The 17,634-nt window shown below is 44.7% G+C and overlaps 1 protein-coding gene across 1 annotated transcript; it reads right to left on the bottom strand.

Annotated features, from left to right (window-relative positions):
* Positions 1-14,029: 14,029 nt before the first annotated feature.
* Positions 14,030-16,189, bottom strand: LOC139434553 (uncharacterized). Its single transcript, XM_071204506.1, has 3 exons — positions 15,586-16,189; positions 14,864-15,504; positions 14,030-14,777 (listed from the first exon to the last, which is right to left on the bottom strand). The coding sequence occupies exons 1-3, from the start codon at positions 16,178-16,180 to the stop codon at positions 14,079-14,081; spliced, it is 1,935 nt and encodes a 644-aa protein (XP_071060607.1). The 5' UTR covers positions 16,181-16,189; the 3' UTR covers positions 14,030-14,078.
* Positions 16,190-17,634: the final 1,445 nt, after the last annotated feature.

The following is a 17,634-nucleotide window of genomic DNA, read 5'->3' as shown; positions in this document are numbered from 1 at the left end:
TACTGTATGCAGAAGTATTATTTTAAGCAACACATTAAGTTGAGGAAACACTCGAGTCAAATGTAATGAAAGTCAGATCGTGTTTTAGACGGGGCAGTGATATCATAAACCTGTTAATGTACGCATTCAAACACTTTTTCTTTTGCCAGCTGTGTTCCCCTTGCAGGTGCAGCTATGTGGCTTTGATCCTGGATAAAGTGTTTAAGTCATGGATGTTTAAAGTTTAACTTCTTCATTTTTGACTAGTATTAAAGTGCACTTTTCATTCAGGAAGTATGACGCTGCACTGTCAGTACGCTTCTCCATGTTTGTGATTGGTCGAATGCTCCAGATACCACCCCTTTCATGTGAACGCGCACCTAACTAGATAGGACACGGCTGGCTTGAGCGATCCACTTGATAACCCGCGTCGTAGGACCGTTTAGCGAGAGCACGTATGTTTTGGATTAGGCCAACCGGCTAACTCAAACATATCCAGGTTAGGTTGAACCAGCTTCGTAGTACAGGCCTCTGGACCCTATGACTCGGACACTAGTTCTACCAAGGCTTATTAGAGGTAAGAGTGGTAGGAGAGGAGTGGAGTTATCTTTGTATTTAGGCTGCAAGTCGACAAAGGTGATCAGATGCTAATAATGATCCGATTCATTTGATATTGATTGTCTGCCAATACCGAATCCTGATCCGATTCTTCTATTTCCCAGATAATACAGCTGCACCGTGTACACTAGCTCTATTTGTTTTTGCCATTGTAATTCACCATAAGCAATTGTTGACTGTAACGTCTAGACTCTATGCCAACCAACTGTAATTTGTAATGTATTATACTTTAACGGTTCTGGCAACCACAGCAGCCCAAATGTTAACGTAAATATTAAGTTTTCTTTTTACAGTGTACTTATATCTGTACATTTCTTTTCTGTTTGCTTCAAGAAGTGGCTTCAGCAGACAGAAGTGCAGGCCAGATTGGGAAAGGCTGGACGCTACACAACGGGAAACATTATAGACATGAACAAGGAAAAACAACAAACACTTTCTTTGTTGCCTTGTTCTTATCATACATAGTGTTACGGTTTTTGTTACCATTTAAATATTGAATTCTATTTATTACTTTTATTTTAAATCAAATGCACCGGTTTTAGATAATATTTATTTTGATGTGTAGGTTGATTTGCAGGTTGGTTGTTATTTGTATAATTATTGTATTGTTACTGTGTATTTTATTATATTAACTAGCTATTTATTAAATTAAAATACTATTATGAACACTATACAATGTCTTTATTTTGTAGATACCAGAATACATGACACAATGAATCTTTGTAATATATTTATGTTCTCTTGTTTAAATAATCATACCAGTATTTAATGTATGCTGGTCACCTGGAATCCTGGTAAGCTCCCAGCAGGGTATATTTAATACTATTATTAAACATAAGCTGGTGATAGATGGATAAACCAGCCCTCCTGGCCAGCTGAAGTGTCCAAAACCCCTCTCCAGCCAACCATTCCAGCCTAATATCTACTGGCTGGTCAATTTACAACAGCCTGACCAGCTACATGTATCTAAACTGGTTATTTCAGCAGAGTCATTATTATTTATTTACTATTTTTTGAGAATCTCTATGAATTTTAGTCAAATGTATATACCAGTCTCTGTTCTGTTGCCTGAGCCAAGTTTGTCTGCTACATTACGATGTATTATTATTTATTTACTTTTTTCTGAGAATCTCTATGAATTAAAGTCAAATGTATACCAGTCTGTGTTCTGTTGCCGCATCGGATCTCCGCCAAATGAGTCTTGTCTGTCACTCGATTCTGTCTCCAGAGTCCGACATCAGCCACAGAGGTAGTGTATTATTCAACAGGTGTTCTACTCGTGACGTGCGTGACGTCACTAACCGGCGAAAGCTGTTTTGTTCGGAGCGGTCGTGTAACATCGGAAGTGAGCATGGAAAGTTGTAATAAACCACGATTTATAAATACTGCGGGCATATTGTCATGAATGACATGATTTCCCATTAATAATAGTATATATATTATCGTAATAAGAACAGTATTGTCCTTCATTTCGTAAGCTCTTTAAGCACAGAAATTATGTTCAGTTTTAAGGTTCTGTTCTTATATTTGTATTATTTTTGTCTATGGCTCTGTGTTCAGTTTTACATTTAAAAGATGACCTCAAGCATAAATTGACATGTTATCGAACAAAAGATTGGACTGAAACTGAGCATAAGACATTTAAAATAGGAATGTTCTGTTACCACCCTTAAGATAAGCTTTCTTTTCTGTTTGTTTCCTTAAAATCAAGCTCTTGGCCAACCTGTTCGGCATTATTCCACTGTTGGTGGTTCTGCAGTGTTCAAAAGTTGGTGGTTCCACCAGTTTGACAATATTCAACCAGTTATATGTTCCAGTTTTCAATTTTCTTGAATGTCCTTGTCTAAACAGCTGTGTATTATCCCCCATTAGACCAGTTACTCTGCTTGTGTAACCTGGACCCTGGAGAGAATTCTGTGCAAACGACATTCAAGTTAGTAATTATGATGCACACTAATTGAGTTTGATTCCTGGATTCCTACACTGTGTGTGTATATGTGTATATAATGTATATAATCTCACCTTCTTCATGAAATAGGGCATACCAAGACAACGGGCCTCCAACAACTGTGGGGTGTTTGTGCTCGGCTCATCTGATAAATGTATCAATCTTTTCTTTACAGTTTTGCAATTAGTGTGTAATGTTTTTGTTTACTCTTGAACAGTATGCCCTCTACTTTGTGATTGAGTCAGCTTTTGATTTCAATGAGGTAGGCCACAGAGATACACTTTTGATCAGTCCTTGTGGTGTTCCCTTTTTCATTTTAATATGCATCTTTTTTTGCACAGTTGGACATGGAGCATTTAAGGAGATGGTGGTGCATGCTACTCATTGACAACTTCCCCGTGACGTACTGTAAGTATTCTTACCGTGACAAATGTTGTGCATGTGTCATCTTGAATCTTTTATTGTATTGTTTTTATGTCTTATGAGGGCAAACAAATTAATTAAATTAAATTAAACAATAAACCAGTTATGTTTGTTAACAATTCCCAGGGCCGCCCCTCCCTACAGGCCAATCACGCAGGCTGCATGGGGCCCCGCCTTGCGCAGGGGGCCCCGCCCAGAGGGCCTCAGCTGCTGTGTGCAGTTCTCCGCTCAGTTCTCCGTGCACCCCCTGCGAGAGTGAGAGGTGATATTTGCCGCGTTCACACTGCGGTACTTTTCCCACAAAGGTTCATGCGAACTTAGTTCATGATCGCGTTCACACCAAAAAGAGCCGGTACTAAAAGTAGTTCATGCAAACCTTTTTACCCCCTCGAAAGTCCCTGCTAGAAAGCAGGGACTTTCGAGCGGCTCTTTTTTGAGAAAAGAGCTATATTCCTGATTGGCTGGGCGAATTGCAAACCACGCCCCGTAAAACTCCCAAAAAGTTTTGTGAAGCCGCCATTTTATTATCCTCGCATTAGCATTATTAGCATTAGCATTAGCCCAGCGCAGAAACGCAGAGAGACTAACTTATGGCAACACAAAATAAAACATGGGAGCAGTGGAGATGAGGAGGTGTCGGCGTTCTAGCGATTTACTCGGAAGGCTTCAGTAGAAGCTGCTGGGACTCCCAGCAGCTTCTACTGAAGCCAGTCCCCAACTCCGGGGACTTCCGGCCGGGGACTTTGGGCGGCAGTATACGCCGTGAAGTGGTTTGCGGCCTGCCAGTAAACCCAAAGCAGAAGAAGAAGAAGTGAGGTCAGCGGCTTCATTTGCCTAATCCACCCCCAGGGACTTTTTCTGGTGTGAACACGATCTGTACTTAGTTCATGCGAACTAAAGAGTTCGCATGAACTAAGTTCGCATGAACCTTTGTGGGAAAAGTACCGCAGTGTGAACGCGGCTAAGGGGAGCACGTCTGTAACCCGACACCGTTGCAATGAATCCACATCTGACCAATCACGGCTTTGATACGGCCACTAGTGCAGGTGAAGAGATGTCGGTGAAAAGACAGTTTCAGTCCAGCGCAAGCAAGTGGGGAAAAAAACAAAACATCGAGAAACTAGAGCATCACTCGAAGCTGGGTTATTGTATGAGTCAAATGTACAACTTGTGAATGTTGTATAAGTAAAATTGCCAATTGCCATATTAAAACATCAGTTGCAATTCATGACATGAAGAAAGAACCTCTGCATAGCATATAGGCTAATGGAGATGCAGTTATTTCCAGTATTCTTTATTTACCATTCATTCAAGTATGTTATGCCTTTTATCTGCTAATGTACAGGAGGAAGAGTGATACACTGTCTTTCTAGTTGGCTTACATAACAGTTAAAGTTTACAGCCTAAAAAACATGGAGCATTTTTTCCCCTTTTATTAATTTGTATGTCAATTTGCACATTTCATGATGATGCTCAGCCTCTCCCCTTAACTCCTAACAGTGATCGTCATGTCAACCACAACACAGAGAAATACTGATAGAAATGTGTGTGTAGTTGTTGATACATTGCTGACAGAGGGAACTACATTTGAATACAGATTTAAGAAATATCAGTTTTGAGTATGTCATAAGCATGTTTTGTCTTGACTATATTACAACTATATTATAATAAAATAATATAGTATTTATATTATTGAATTGATGATGATTATTATTATTATTATTATTATTAGTAGAAGTAATTTATTTGCATTAATTATATTTTAATCTTTTTGAGGCTAGTATTTGGCAGGAAATGCAGACGTAGTCACCTGTAAACGCATACTGAACGACATACATGCACATTTACCATTTACCTCACTGTATACAAAAGTAACTGTTGATAATAATAATAAACTATATGTGCAATGTAGCCTACTTTGTCGGTTGGGGGGGGGGCCTCATCTCACAATGTCGCTTGGGGCCCCAAGTTTGCCAGGGGCGGTCCTGACAATTCCCATATCACTTGTTGTCACTGATAGATTCGAAGGCAGAAGATCAACCAAAAGACGACTGGAGAGGGAAGACTGCGAAGACAGTCCCAGGGTAAGTAATCATGATGACCCACCCAAAAGAAGTAAAGTCGTAAAGGAAATGGCATTCTGCAGCGACTTTGGATGGGTATGGAGACTGTAATTTACTACTTAAAATCTCCATGGATGTGCTCCACAGCCATACAGTTTGTTGCTTCCACCTCTTATTCAAGGGGGCAATGTGTCATGATGCAAGTACAACTGTTTTACCATGCAGTAGTAATTCCTTTTATCTGGTGTCTTCCAGAAAAAGGACCCACTGGCAAAGACGGCTGCAGAAGAAATTCTTGTCAGCTCTGAAGAGGAGGATGGAGTACGTGATATGCTATCTGTTATACCGTATATGAAATTCACAGCACTTCCTTCTGTTCTTCTGCAGCGACTGGTAGAAAATGGCTGAAAATATTTTGTACCACTGATTTAGATAGTGTTGCATGTGCAAGTTTGTGTGCGTCATAATTACACATTCAAAGAATCTTGTTGCAAATCAGCAGCAGCACTATAAGAATAGTATATGTACAGTGTAGTAGCAATGCATAAACTATTTCTCTTCTTCCTGTAGGAGAAGCACCCCTTTATAAGTAGTGCTTTGGCGGCATCTCAGTGGTGCTCTGCAAAGAAAATGGGAGATAAAGTCATCCTGCCACAAATTCTTTCCATGGCCCCACTGGACAGAGAAGCAGCTCTCCATAACCTTGGTGAAACCAGCAACCTGCAGGACGAAGATAGCTGGGAAGACGGGATGGACTCATTTTATGTTCAGGTTCAAATTTGAGTCGGACTATTTGCATCACCAAAGCCTTTCACTGTTGTATAGATTTTTTTTTTATATATTTGGTTTGCTTTTTATATTTACTGTATTTGCTTTTTCGGTTCTGTTATCTTAATGATTGTTCTGTTATATGATAAATGTTGTAAATAATAAATGCTTTTTCTATAATTCTTTGAAATGCAGTGCAATGTATCATTTGAAATATATGGACTAGATATGAGTATGCACAGAACTCACTAAATTAATAATCAATTAAAACAAATATTAAATAATGAACTTAAATACACTAATATAGAAAATATGACTTTTTATACCACATTGCACATGTGGTATAAAAAGGTATATTTAAATACATTCATGCATTTAATTAGTATGAAGTTTTTATATTTAGTTTTTAAATTATATTTAGTCGAGTGCAGATTTGTATTTGTACTTCTTGTAGTTGTCCAGCAGATGATGCTGTTTGTCTCATTAGGATATCCAACCCAGTCTCACAAAAAAACGTGTAATAACTACGTTGGTCCACAACGTAGGACGTAGTATTTCTACGAAAACGCCTCTGAAATTGTAAGATCCCTACGGTTTTTTTCACCATTCATTCCAATGGCTGGCGTCTATGTCACGTGATCTTCACATTTCTCCCTGCAGAAAAAAAAAACATGGCCGAACTTCGTTTTATTCTCGGTGTAAAATGCCTATTTAAAGTTACTTTGGCCATTAAAATGCGTTTTGATGTCATTTGATGCGAGAAATATGAGTTGTTATTTCAGGAAATGGTGTCTATACAACGTTTTCATTGTTACCAAGGTGGTTGCTAGGGACGCTGCTATCGATATTATGTTATGTTGTGTAACTGTTTAATGGTGTTATCTTTATTGCTACCCCCTTCCCCGTCAAAGTATAGTGTTGGTCCACAGCGCAAACGTATTAGTTTAACAAAATCCACATCTAAAATGGTGCAGAAACGTTATTTCCCCCTGTACAATTCCAGTCTCACATCTCACAGCACATCATCATTAACAAATACCGGAAACAGACCGAAAACACTTTATTCCGAGTGTACTTGCTTTTCTCTTTGAAAGTCATCACATAACGGCATTGTAATACACGGTTCGGCTGCATTAAATATTACATATCTGCCGTAGTTCGGTATTTATAGAGCCCTGATGAGAAGACTTCTAGACAAACATGAGGAACTGCCGCCAACACTGGAAACGTGACGTGGATCATAAATATATCAACAATTAAACAACATCTTACATTTCTTTTCACACAATGCGTCTCCTTGCAGTATCAACACTAATTCGGCGGACTTTTATATTTGATCCAATTGGTAGATAGGCTGTATTTACACCATAAAGGTGCACAGCTGATATAAATGGACACCTAGTGGTTAAAGCATGTTATTGAATTTCATTATTTTTATTATTAGATATTAATAGAATCCCTATAAAGTATGTTCATTACTCGTTATTCTCTACTAATAGTTAAGTAAAGACTGTATATAATGACTATTTTGCACATCCCTTTCAAGATTTCAAGATTTTCTAAGGTTTATTGACATATCATATATGCCTACACAACTATGGTGTAGTTATGCAATGAATGAAAAACTTGGGTCGCAGGTTCCTCAACAGTGCATTACAAGACATCTATCAATATTTGTGCATACCTCCAGCAATGTTAACTATGTTGAAGCACTTATTTTAACTGATATTATACATATGTATTATACTCTTATAAGATGTATGTAGATAGTATAAGAAATGTGCAGAATATGACAATTTAATGGTGGAGGTACACATATTGAAAGATGTCTTGTGATGCACTGTTGAGGAACCTGTGACCAAAGTTTTTCATCTCCGACCTTGTCAGGTATTGAACAATCAATAAATAAAGAACACAGAATTATTAAATATAAAACACAGAATGTGTGTGATTATACTAAATGATTTACAAATAAACACCACTGCATATTTACAACTATACACATGCTGATGTAACGCAAATGTTTCCAACTTGGGATCAATAAAGTATATCTTATCTTAAGATGATCGATGGCTACTGCCATATTTGCACAATGTGCCTCTGAACCTTGACAAGTGTATGTTTCAGGCTTATCAATTAACAACAGGAGGGGTCACAGACATAAGACCAGCTGTTAAATAAAGCTCTTCTGACCTTAGCTGTCGTGTGGGTATATATTAATGCTGCCCATTATGGGCACAAGCCATTTTCATCCATTTATTAATTATATGTTTTAAATTTGAGTGTTTCCTATCCCCTAAACCTCCAGGGATGTACACAGTTTAATACTGGCAACTTCTTATTATGGGAAATATGAAAACGTCTTTTAAAACTACAACTCCCAGTAGAGACGTGCCATAGATAGAGAACATGTTGCGAAACACACAATAGCCAGCATGTGTAGTTCTGGGGACGGGGTGGGGGAGGGGGGGAGGGGGGGATGCGGTGGACCCGTTCAAATCCAGTTTTGGACAGTCTGCCATGGTTCCATCCCATTTCAAGTGCTGTTCGACGCTCTGCACACTCTCCAATCACAGAGCTTGAGGACTATCACAGGGTTTGTCAAGCGAAGCGGAGAGAATACTTACTTCCGGGTGTAATATTCTGTAAAGCAAATGAGCTGCTCCGACCCTCGGTCCTGACGGACTCTAACTTGTGTTTATTAATCAAACAAATAAATAAACACAAGGATAATTATGTGTTATTGTTGAGTAAATGGAGAATTGCACAGGGGAAAATAACGTATCTATTGTGGTGATTGACATTATTCACCCACGGATCTATGGGGTATTGTTCTGCACGGACATTTTAGTGAGCCGGACTTCCTGTCTCCGCCGGTCTTCGCTTCCCGGGCATGAAGCTGTTTACGTGTTTTGAGATGCTAAATAAAAGTCTAGCTTGTACCTTTGATACCCCGCCTCCGACTCCCATCTCTCGGCACCACACAATGCCACAATTTTAGATGCGGATTTTGTTAAACTAATACGTTTGCACTGTGGACCAACACTATATATTGACGGGGAAGGGGGTAGCAATAAAGATAACACCATTTTACCCAACATAACATAATAATATCGATAGCAGCGTCCCTAGCAACCACCTTGGTAACAATGAAAACGTTGTATAGACACAATTTCTTGAAGTAATCTTCGTAATAACTAGCAAACGAAAGATCATGTACATCCACTGCACACATAATCTGAAATAACAACTCATATTTCTCGCATCAAATGACATCAAAACGCATTTTAATCGCCAAACTAACCTTAAAATAGGCATTTTCCACCGAGAATAAAACGAATGTCGGCCATGTTGTTTTTTTCTGCAGGGAGAAATGTGAAGATCACGTGACATAGACGCCAGCCATTGGAATGAATGGTGAAAAAAAATGTAGGCATTTTACAATTTCAGAGGCGTGTTCGTAGAAATACTACGTCCTACGTTGTGGACCAACGTAGTTATTACATGTTGTTTTATGAGACTGGGTTGGGATATCCATACACCCCGCCCATCGGACGTCCAGCCCCGCCCACATCTGACCATGCCCCATTCCGCGTTCTGCAGTCAGGGCCAAAGGCAGCGGCTGCTTTACGCACATGACGCAGCACCGCCAGCCGCACAGCACAGCAAGAGAACACAGAGACAACAGCAGGCAACCCTGATTATGAACTTCAGGAAAGGTATGTACTCTCTATGTTTGTATCTATTAGTTGTGTATTTGGTGTAATCTATAGTAATTCCACATTCGCAAAATACAAAATGGATGCCGCTTTGTTGTTGTCGCGTTATCGTTCCGTCAGAAACATCATGTTGGTGAACGTATAAATAGATCAATTGTATTTCGTGACTATAACACGGCACTATATATATATATATTTATATATATATATACTGTTATTCCACACACGCCAAATGGATGCTGTTTTGTAGTTCTACAGACATTGACTATTAGCATAGGGTGAACAGACGTCGTTTGTATTGGCCTGTCCCCGGTTGAAACTGTCCCCGGTTGAAACTGTTGCCGGAAATGTCCCCGTTTTTTAATATACGTTAAAAACACATAGCAAGGTGAAATAAAATGTTTCATGTCAGGAAACACTGGGTACACAGACTGTGGTCAAGCCAGCCCCCACTAAGGAAAACACACTCAAGCCAGCCCGCACGTTGTATTGCGGTGCGCGAATATGCATTACAGTAGAGGCCTGTAAAAACTGCCTTCAAAATAAAAGTGTTTACTCGGTCAATAACAAATATAACTAAAAAACACACCAAACATATTCATATATACTGGAGCTTAAATTAAGAAATATGTACTATATAATGTGATCAATAATAATTTAAAACAAACTACGTATAACTACCACATTATAACTGAGTGAATGTAAAATGTAAGGAGACAGTTATGAAGACATATCTATAGGTTACGTACGTAACCCCAGCACTCAGAGTAACATGAAGTGAGATGTCTCACTATGGGATGCGCCTCAACGCGTATGCAAACAGAAGCATCAATCTCATTACGCCAATCCTGATTGGCTGGTGATCTTGACGTCTACGTCAGGGAATCCACCCACCCTTTAAGTAGCTTGCGCTACGTCGCAGCGTCATTCAAAATAAGCACCTCTTCTCGCTTCGCCTTAGCAAGAAGGGCCGTCTGGTGAGACATCTCACTTCATGTTACTCTGACACTGGGGTTACGTAAGTAACCTATAGTTCTCATTCATAACACTCCGTTCGATCTCTCACTATGGGATATTGAAACTCCCGTATTGCTAGACATGCTTATCTCGAAAATCACCAAAACAACCAGAACTTAACAGGTAGAACCCTGTCTCAACACAGGGCCCAGCACTGCGCGGGCCACACTTGGAGCAGAGACATCTAGCCTGTAAAAGCGGACAAAAGTGAGCGGTGAGGACCAGCTCGCTGCTGCACAAATGTCTTGGATGGAAACACCCTTGAACAAAGCCCAGGATGTAGCCAGTCCACGAGTAGAATGAGCATGCAGGCCCGTTGGTGCCTTCAAACCCTGACTCGTATAAGCCAGAGCAATCGCTTCCACAATCCAGTGGGAGAGCTGTTGCCTGGTAACGGGCTTGCCCTTATGAGGGTTAGCCCGGGATACAAAGAGTTGGTCATTGCATCGAAACTCTTTTGACCTGTCCATATAGGTGCGTAAAGCACGGATTGGGCACAGCAAATTCGGCCGCTGTTCTTCAGAGAAACACAGTGGCGGAGGAAATGCCTCAATGTTAATGGGGGTACATGAGCCAACCACCTTAGGTACAAAGGCAGGGTTGGGCTTCAGCAACACTCTCGTTTGCCCCGGGGCAAACTGAGTGCATGAAGGATGTACAGAGAGTGCATGAATGTCACTGACTCGCTTGGCAGATGCCAGAGCCAGTAACAACACTGTCTTCAGTGACAGGTGTTTCATGTCAGCTTCTTCCAGGGGTTCAAATGGAGGTCGAGTGAACCCATCTAAAACCACTGCCAAGTCCCATAAGGGCACCAGTGACCTGGAAACAGGGAGGAGCCTGCGAGCCCCTTTCATAAAACGGCAGACCAAGGGATGTTGGCTAGCCGTCTTTCCCTCAAAGCCCACATGGCATGCAGCAATAGCAGCCAGGTACACTTTGACCGTAGAGAAAGCTCTGTGTTTATTAATCAAGTCCTGTAGAAATAAATAAAATAATAATAAATAATAATAATAATAATAATAATAATAATAATAAAATCACCCCGACAGGACATTGAAAAGAGATGTGTCCTTTTTGAAGCCACCACTCCTCAAACAGCCTCCACTTACATACCCTAGGGACCAGAGGGTACAATGGTTGGACATTTACTACCGGCCGCGGTATGCCTAGTGTACAGGGTCCATATAACCGACTTAATGCATAGCGGGAAGTCGGTTATATAGACATCAACAGAATAAGTGTTTAACGGTGATTTAAACTAGTTTATGCGGGGAAAAGAGTGCTCAAAATCGGATTCAACAGGCCATCCACACCGACTCCCATTAAAAGTGATTGAAATGTACAGGAATCTGTCCATTTCAATCACATTTGATGACCCGTCCAGGGTGACTTTCTTCCCCACGAATTAGTGTCTGAAAGCTGGCTAACATTACTTTAAATGCATGGTGCACATGGCTCTGTTACCCATGAATTAGTGTGTGAAAGATGGGTGAGTTTGATGTGAATTTAAGGGAGATATGGCCATTTCATCCACACCTCACGACTCCCATTAAAAGTGATTGAAATGTACAGGAATCTGTCCATTTCAATCACATTTGATGACCCGTCCAGGGTGACTTTCTTCCCCACGAATTAGTGTCTGAAAGCTGGCTAACATTACTTTAAATGCATGGTGTACATGGCTCTGTTACCCATGAATTAGTGTGTGAAAGATGGGTGAGTTTGATGTGAATTTAAGGGAGATATGGCCATTTCATCCACACCTCACCACTCCCATTCAAAGTGATTGAAATGTACAGCACTCTGTACATTTCAATCACATTTCACGACCTGTGTAGACTGGCTTTCTTACCCATTAGGTACACCGACAAAGCCACCTCTTCGGGGCCGCTCCAAGACCCCCAAAACAAGGACGCAGCAGCCCCAGCATCTCTCCCTGACATGAGCAAACAGGTTATTTCAAACTTCCATGACATACCCCGGGGAAAAGCACCTCTCTGTGGCCGCTCCAAGACCCCCAAAACACGGACTAAGGAGCTCCAGGATCCCTCCCTGCCTTGAGAAAACAGGCTAGTTCACACTTACATTACGTACACCGACAAAGCCACCTCTTCGGGGCCGCTCCAAGACCCCCAAAACACGGACGCAGCAGCCCCAGCATCTCTCCCTGACATGAGCAAACAGGTTATTTCAGACTTCCATGACATACCCCGGGGAAAAGCACCTCTCTGTGGCCGCTCCAAGACCCCCAAAACACGGACTGAGGAGCTCCAGGATCCCTCCCATGTACCTCCAGAACCTCGAGCACCTTGGGTCCCCGGGCCCCCGAACTTAAGCACTCCCCCACGGACTAAACCAAGATGATCACACCCTCAAGAATCTCGTGCCCCTGGGAATCTTAAAGGGGGGTCTACTTTGCGGTGCTTTACCGTCCGCCCATCGGCACCCATAGTCGGCCTTCCTCACAGCAGCAGCACCCAACCTCCATGGAGGATGTTTCTCGTGCCCCTGGCTACACTTAAAGGGGGTCTACTTTGCGGTGCTTTACCGTCCGCCCATCGGCACCCATAGTCGGCCTTCCTTCACAGCAGCAGCACCCAACCTCCATGGAGGATTTTGCTCGTGCCCCTGGCTACACTTAAAGGGGGTCTACTTTGCGGTGCTTTACCGTCCGCCCATCGGCACCCATAGTCGGCCTTCTTCACAGCAGCAGCACCCAACCTCCATGGAGGATTTTGCTCGTGCCCCTGGCTACACTTAAAGGGGGTCTACTTTGCGGTGCTTTGCCGTCCGCCCATCGGCACCCATAGTCGGCCTTCTTCACAGCAGCAGCACCCAACCTCCATGGAGGATTTTGCTCGTGCCCCTGGCTACACTTAAAGGGGGTCTACTTTGCGGTGCTTTGCCGTCCGCCCATCGGCACCCATAGTCGGCCTTCTTCACAGCAGCAGCACCCAACCTCCATGGAGGATGTTGCTCGTGCCCCTGGCTACACTTAAAGGGGGTCTACTTTGCGGTGCTTTGCCGTCCGCCCATCGGCACCCATAGTCGGCCTTCTTCACAGCAGCAGCACCCAACCTCCATGGAGGATTTTGCTCGTGCCCCTGGCTACACTTAAAGGGGGTCTACTTTGCGGTGCTTTGCCGTCCGCCCATCGGCACCCATAGTCGGCCTTCTTCACAGCAGCAGCACCCAACCTCCATGGAGGATTTTGCTCGTGCCCCTGGCTACACTTAAAGGGGGTCTACTTTGCGGTGCTTTGCCGTCCGCCCATCGGCACCCATAGTCGGCCTTCTTCACAGCACCACCTGCCCTGCTGGAGGTTCACACTTTAACTTTTTTTACCCTCTTCTACCTTACAAATCATCCCACACTTGAGCACTCCTCACTCGGACTAAACACCTACATGCTACCACCAGAACCAGAATATCGTGCCCCTGGGGATCTTAAAAGAAGAAAACCCATAGTGGGATTAAAAACAGAACACTTAGTAATTTTAACAAACTTTATTTACAGTAATATTGACAGTAATAAATAAATTCAAACAGGATATAACGTATTTACAAGGGGACTGATTACAACAACACACTGCATATTTACAAGTTGATCACTGGCAACAGTGGGTGAAGTTGGGGCAGAGTATGGCACCCTCTCTTCACCCATGTCTGAGGGGTTGTGTTCGGCCAGTGACTGGTCCCTCTTCGGGACATGTCTTGGTAGGGAGTCTTGGTAGGGAGCCGGGCTGTGCTCCTCTCCAGAGTTGTCACTGTCGATGTCAATACCCGCAAAAGTGTCTTCATTTCCCGCTGCTGCTGCTGCTGTCGATGCCGCCGCCGCTGCTTGAAGTGACTGTGTGAAGAGCAACCGAATGTCCGCAGCCTCCTTCAAAGAAGGATTATTCGCGTAAAATTTGTCCGCAGTTGCAGTGTTGTGACACATGAAATCACTCACTCTTTGGCGGTTGCCTTTGTCTTGAAACCTCTTCGCATTATCGGCGTGGACTGTGCGGAGGTCGGTGAAGTTAATGGGACTGCGGAGCCCCACATCAGCCCATGCCAACCTCAGGGAGTAGGCAAGCTTCCTGAACGGGTTCTTCCCCTCTGTGTACAGAAAGTAACGGCTCTGGGTGCAGGTCAGCGTACCCTTAATTTCCAGCCACCTCTTCATCCATCCAAATTCTTCTACGGTGAGGTACAGCTGCGCCTCCCCGAACGCGTTGGCCGTCTTGTGGTTACTTACCTGTTATGACAGAGATAGAGAGTGTCAATACAATGTCAATCATGCATATAACTGCCAGAATAAATACATTGATTAATAGCACTCACATGAACCAGGTAGCCGAAGGCAGTGCCAGTTGTATCCGCCTTTCGGACCTCGGCGTTGGTCATGTTGGAGTAGACCCCCGGACGGTGGCCATAAATGCAGCTCCAATGAAGAGTCATATACCCATAGAGCAGTGTCCGGGTCGCGGTAGTCGGATTGCTGGCCATCACATCCAGGAGCTGAGGGATGCGAGTGGTGGTCGAAGTCAAGCATGTCATTAGGTCGTTGTGGCTCGGCAGACCTTCCATCTTGTCACGCTTCACTTGCATCTGGTGGATAAGTACTTTTCTCTTCAGGGACTTCAGGATGGCAACTACTTCCCGTTTGATTAAAATCATGTCCGTTTGGCTGAGCCTGCTCCCCTTGCACGGTGTGTCGGCCATGTACTTGAGAAAGTGTGATATATTCTTGATGTAGAAGTCGGAGGTCGTGACCTGAAGGCTTGACTTCATCAGGCTCCGGGACCACCCGCGTATCCTCTTGAGATCCCTCAAAAAGAGCCAGTCAGACAGGCGATTGAAACCGTGTGCCATGAAACTGAGGAACGACTTCACTCTGCTTAGTTTGGAGACTGTGTTTTCCTGGAGCCTCACTGGTGGGTCGATACCTGCATAATGCTCCCGGTATCCTTGCAGATACTCCTCTGTGAAATATAAACAGTACTTTAATGACAACACATGATGTGTTACAGAAACTGCATGTGTCACATAGCCAAAACACTTACCCATGATCCGTGGGAATGTTATGTCCCGCATTATATTTCCCCGGCCCCTGCCCCGGAACCAGGGGGAATTTATGGGAGGGGAGGTTGACGAGGCCTCGGTATGGATGGATGCAGGCTCTGAGGAGCTGGGTGAATGGGTGTGAGAGCCAGTGGGGGACTTGCTGCAGGCGGGAATGGGAGACGTGCTGCAGGCGGGAATGGGAGACGTGCTGCAGGCAGGAATGGGAGACTTGCTGCAGGAGGGACCTTTCGACTTGGACAGCCTCGTTGGTGTCGACTCTGGTCGGGGTCGTTTCTTCAGAATGACCCGCTCTCGTTCCTCCCCATCGAACGCGGGCATGTCCCCGGCCCGCTGATCCATCCTCTGTCGCTTGTCCTTTATCCTCTGCTGCAACTTGCAGCGCAGGGATTTCACCTCAGCAGCATATATGTCCCGCTGAGCCCTCACTGCGTTAGCCTCCAGCCTCCATTCTTTGCAGTCCGGGTTGTCACATTCATTCACCGGGGACAAGGGTGGAGGTTGTGACAGTATATCGTCGTCTGCCACCGTGTCAACAGCCCAAGCGGTAATCATTTCTATTGTGGGGTTTGTCATTCGGAGTTCATAAAGCTCCTTCTTGGCCACTGTCATTTTCATTTGATTTTGAACCACATGTAGTTCCTCCCGGGCCAGCTCAACATGGTCTCTGGCCAAGTGGCGATCCAGCCTTGTGCCGTGGTACTCGCATCCCAGAATGGTACAGGGATGGAGCCTAATGTTGGTCCGTCCGTTGGCCAACAACAGCAGAATTTTTCTTTCATCCAAGTTACGCACACCATGGTTCCTCTGTAGGTGCTTGCTCAGGGCACGGTAGGAGCTATTGCAGATCGGACAACGGACCGCCATCCGACCTGTATTCTTGAGCATTTCGGTACCGGAAAATGTCACCAGAATCGTGGGTAAAAAAGAAGGAAGCGTGAAAAGACTCACGAAAGACGCACTCAGCTTATTTTCAAATCTGTGTTTGTTTTCATTTGCATCATGGTGCGGTGTCCCATTTAGGCACTCGTTAGGCGGGCAGAGATCCCTGTAATCTCCCCTCACGTTCCTCCAGAGTCTGATTCTCCCAAAGGATACCCGACAGTTTCGGGTACGACCCAGAGGGCGCACGGTGGACGGCCAGGGCGAGGCCGCCACACCGCGCTGGAGTCAGGGTCCCGGTGAGGCGCAGGACGGAGCACCCGGCAGTAGCCTCCAGCAGACCCCCGCGCGGTTCCCTCATCCCTCAGAAGAGGTGGAGAGGCGGAGGGGTGGGTCTTTTCATCTGCTGGCGGGTTGCCGGGATAACAGTATCCTCCGGGGAGGCATTGAACCCTTCTCAACTGCCCCCCGGAGGAGGCAGGGGAGTCAGGTACCCAGAGGGTGGACGGCCAGGGCGAGGCCGCCACACCGCGCTGGAGTCAGGGTACCGGTGAGGCGCAGGACGGAGCACCCGGCAGTAGCCTCCAGCAGACCCCCGCGCGGTTCCCTCGTCCCTCAGAAGAGGTGGAGAGGCGGAGGGGTGGGTCTTTTCATCTGCTGGCGGGTTGCCGGGATAACAGTATCCTCCGGGGAGGCATTGAACCCTTCTCAACTGCCCCCCGGAGGAGGCAGGGGAGTCAGGTACCCAGAGGGTGGACGGCCAGGGCGAGGCCGCCACACCGCGCTGGAGTCAGGGTACCGGTGAGGCGCAGGACGGAGCACCCGGCAGTAGCCTCCAGCAGACCCCCGCGCGGTTCCCTCGTCCCTCAGAAGAGGTGGAGAGGCGGAGGGGTGGGTCTTTTCATCTGCTGGCGGGTTGCCGGGATAACAGTATCCTCCGGGGAGGCATTGAACCCCTCTCAACTGCCCCCCGGAGGAGGCAGGGGAGTCAGGTACCCAGAGGGTGGACGGCCAGGGCGAGGCCGCCACAACCAGAGAACCAGAAAAAAGGGGTGAAATGGGAAAAAAGTACCCCAAAATAGTGTTCCATAAGGCGGGTAGAGTCCCCTGACAACTCCCCATACCTTTCTCCAGGGTGGGAACAAGTT

The sequence above is a fragment of the Pseudochaenichthys georgianus genome, chromosome 1 (assembly GCF_902827115.2).
Source record: "Pseudochaenichthys georgianus chromosome 1, fPseGeo1.2, whole genome shotgun sequence".
Classification (NCBI taxonomy): domain Eukaryota; kingdom Metazoa; phylum Chordata; class Actinopteri; order Perciformes; family Channichthyidae; genus Pseudochaenichthys; species Pseudochaenichthys georgianus.
This window is presented reverse-complemented; position numbering and strand designations above follow the sequence as displayed.

What these genes read in the sequence shown, in the direction of transcription:
- LOC139434553 (XM_071204506.1), bottom strand. Translation starts at nt 16,180, where the DNA reads ATGACAAACCCCACAATAGAAATGATTACCGCTTGGGCTGTTGACACG. An exon ending in AACATTCCCACGGATCATGG is followed by an intron (nt 15,505 to 15,585) that starts GTAAGTGTTTTG and finishes TATATTTCACAG; the next exon opens with AGGAGTATCTGCAAGGATAC. An exon ending in CCTTCGGCTACCTGGTTCAT is followed by an intron (nt 14,778 to 14,863) that starts GTGAGTGCTATT and finishes CTGTCATAACAG; the next exon opens with GTAAGTAACCACAAGACGGC.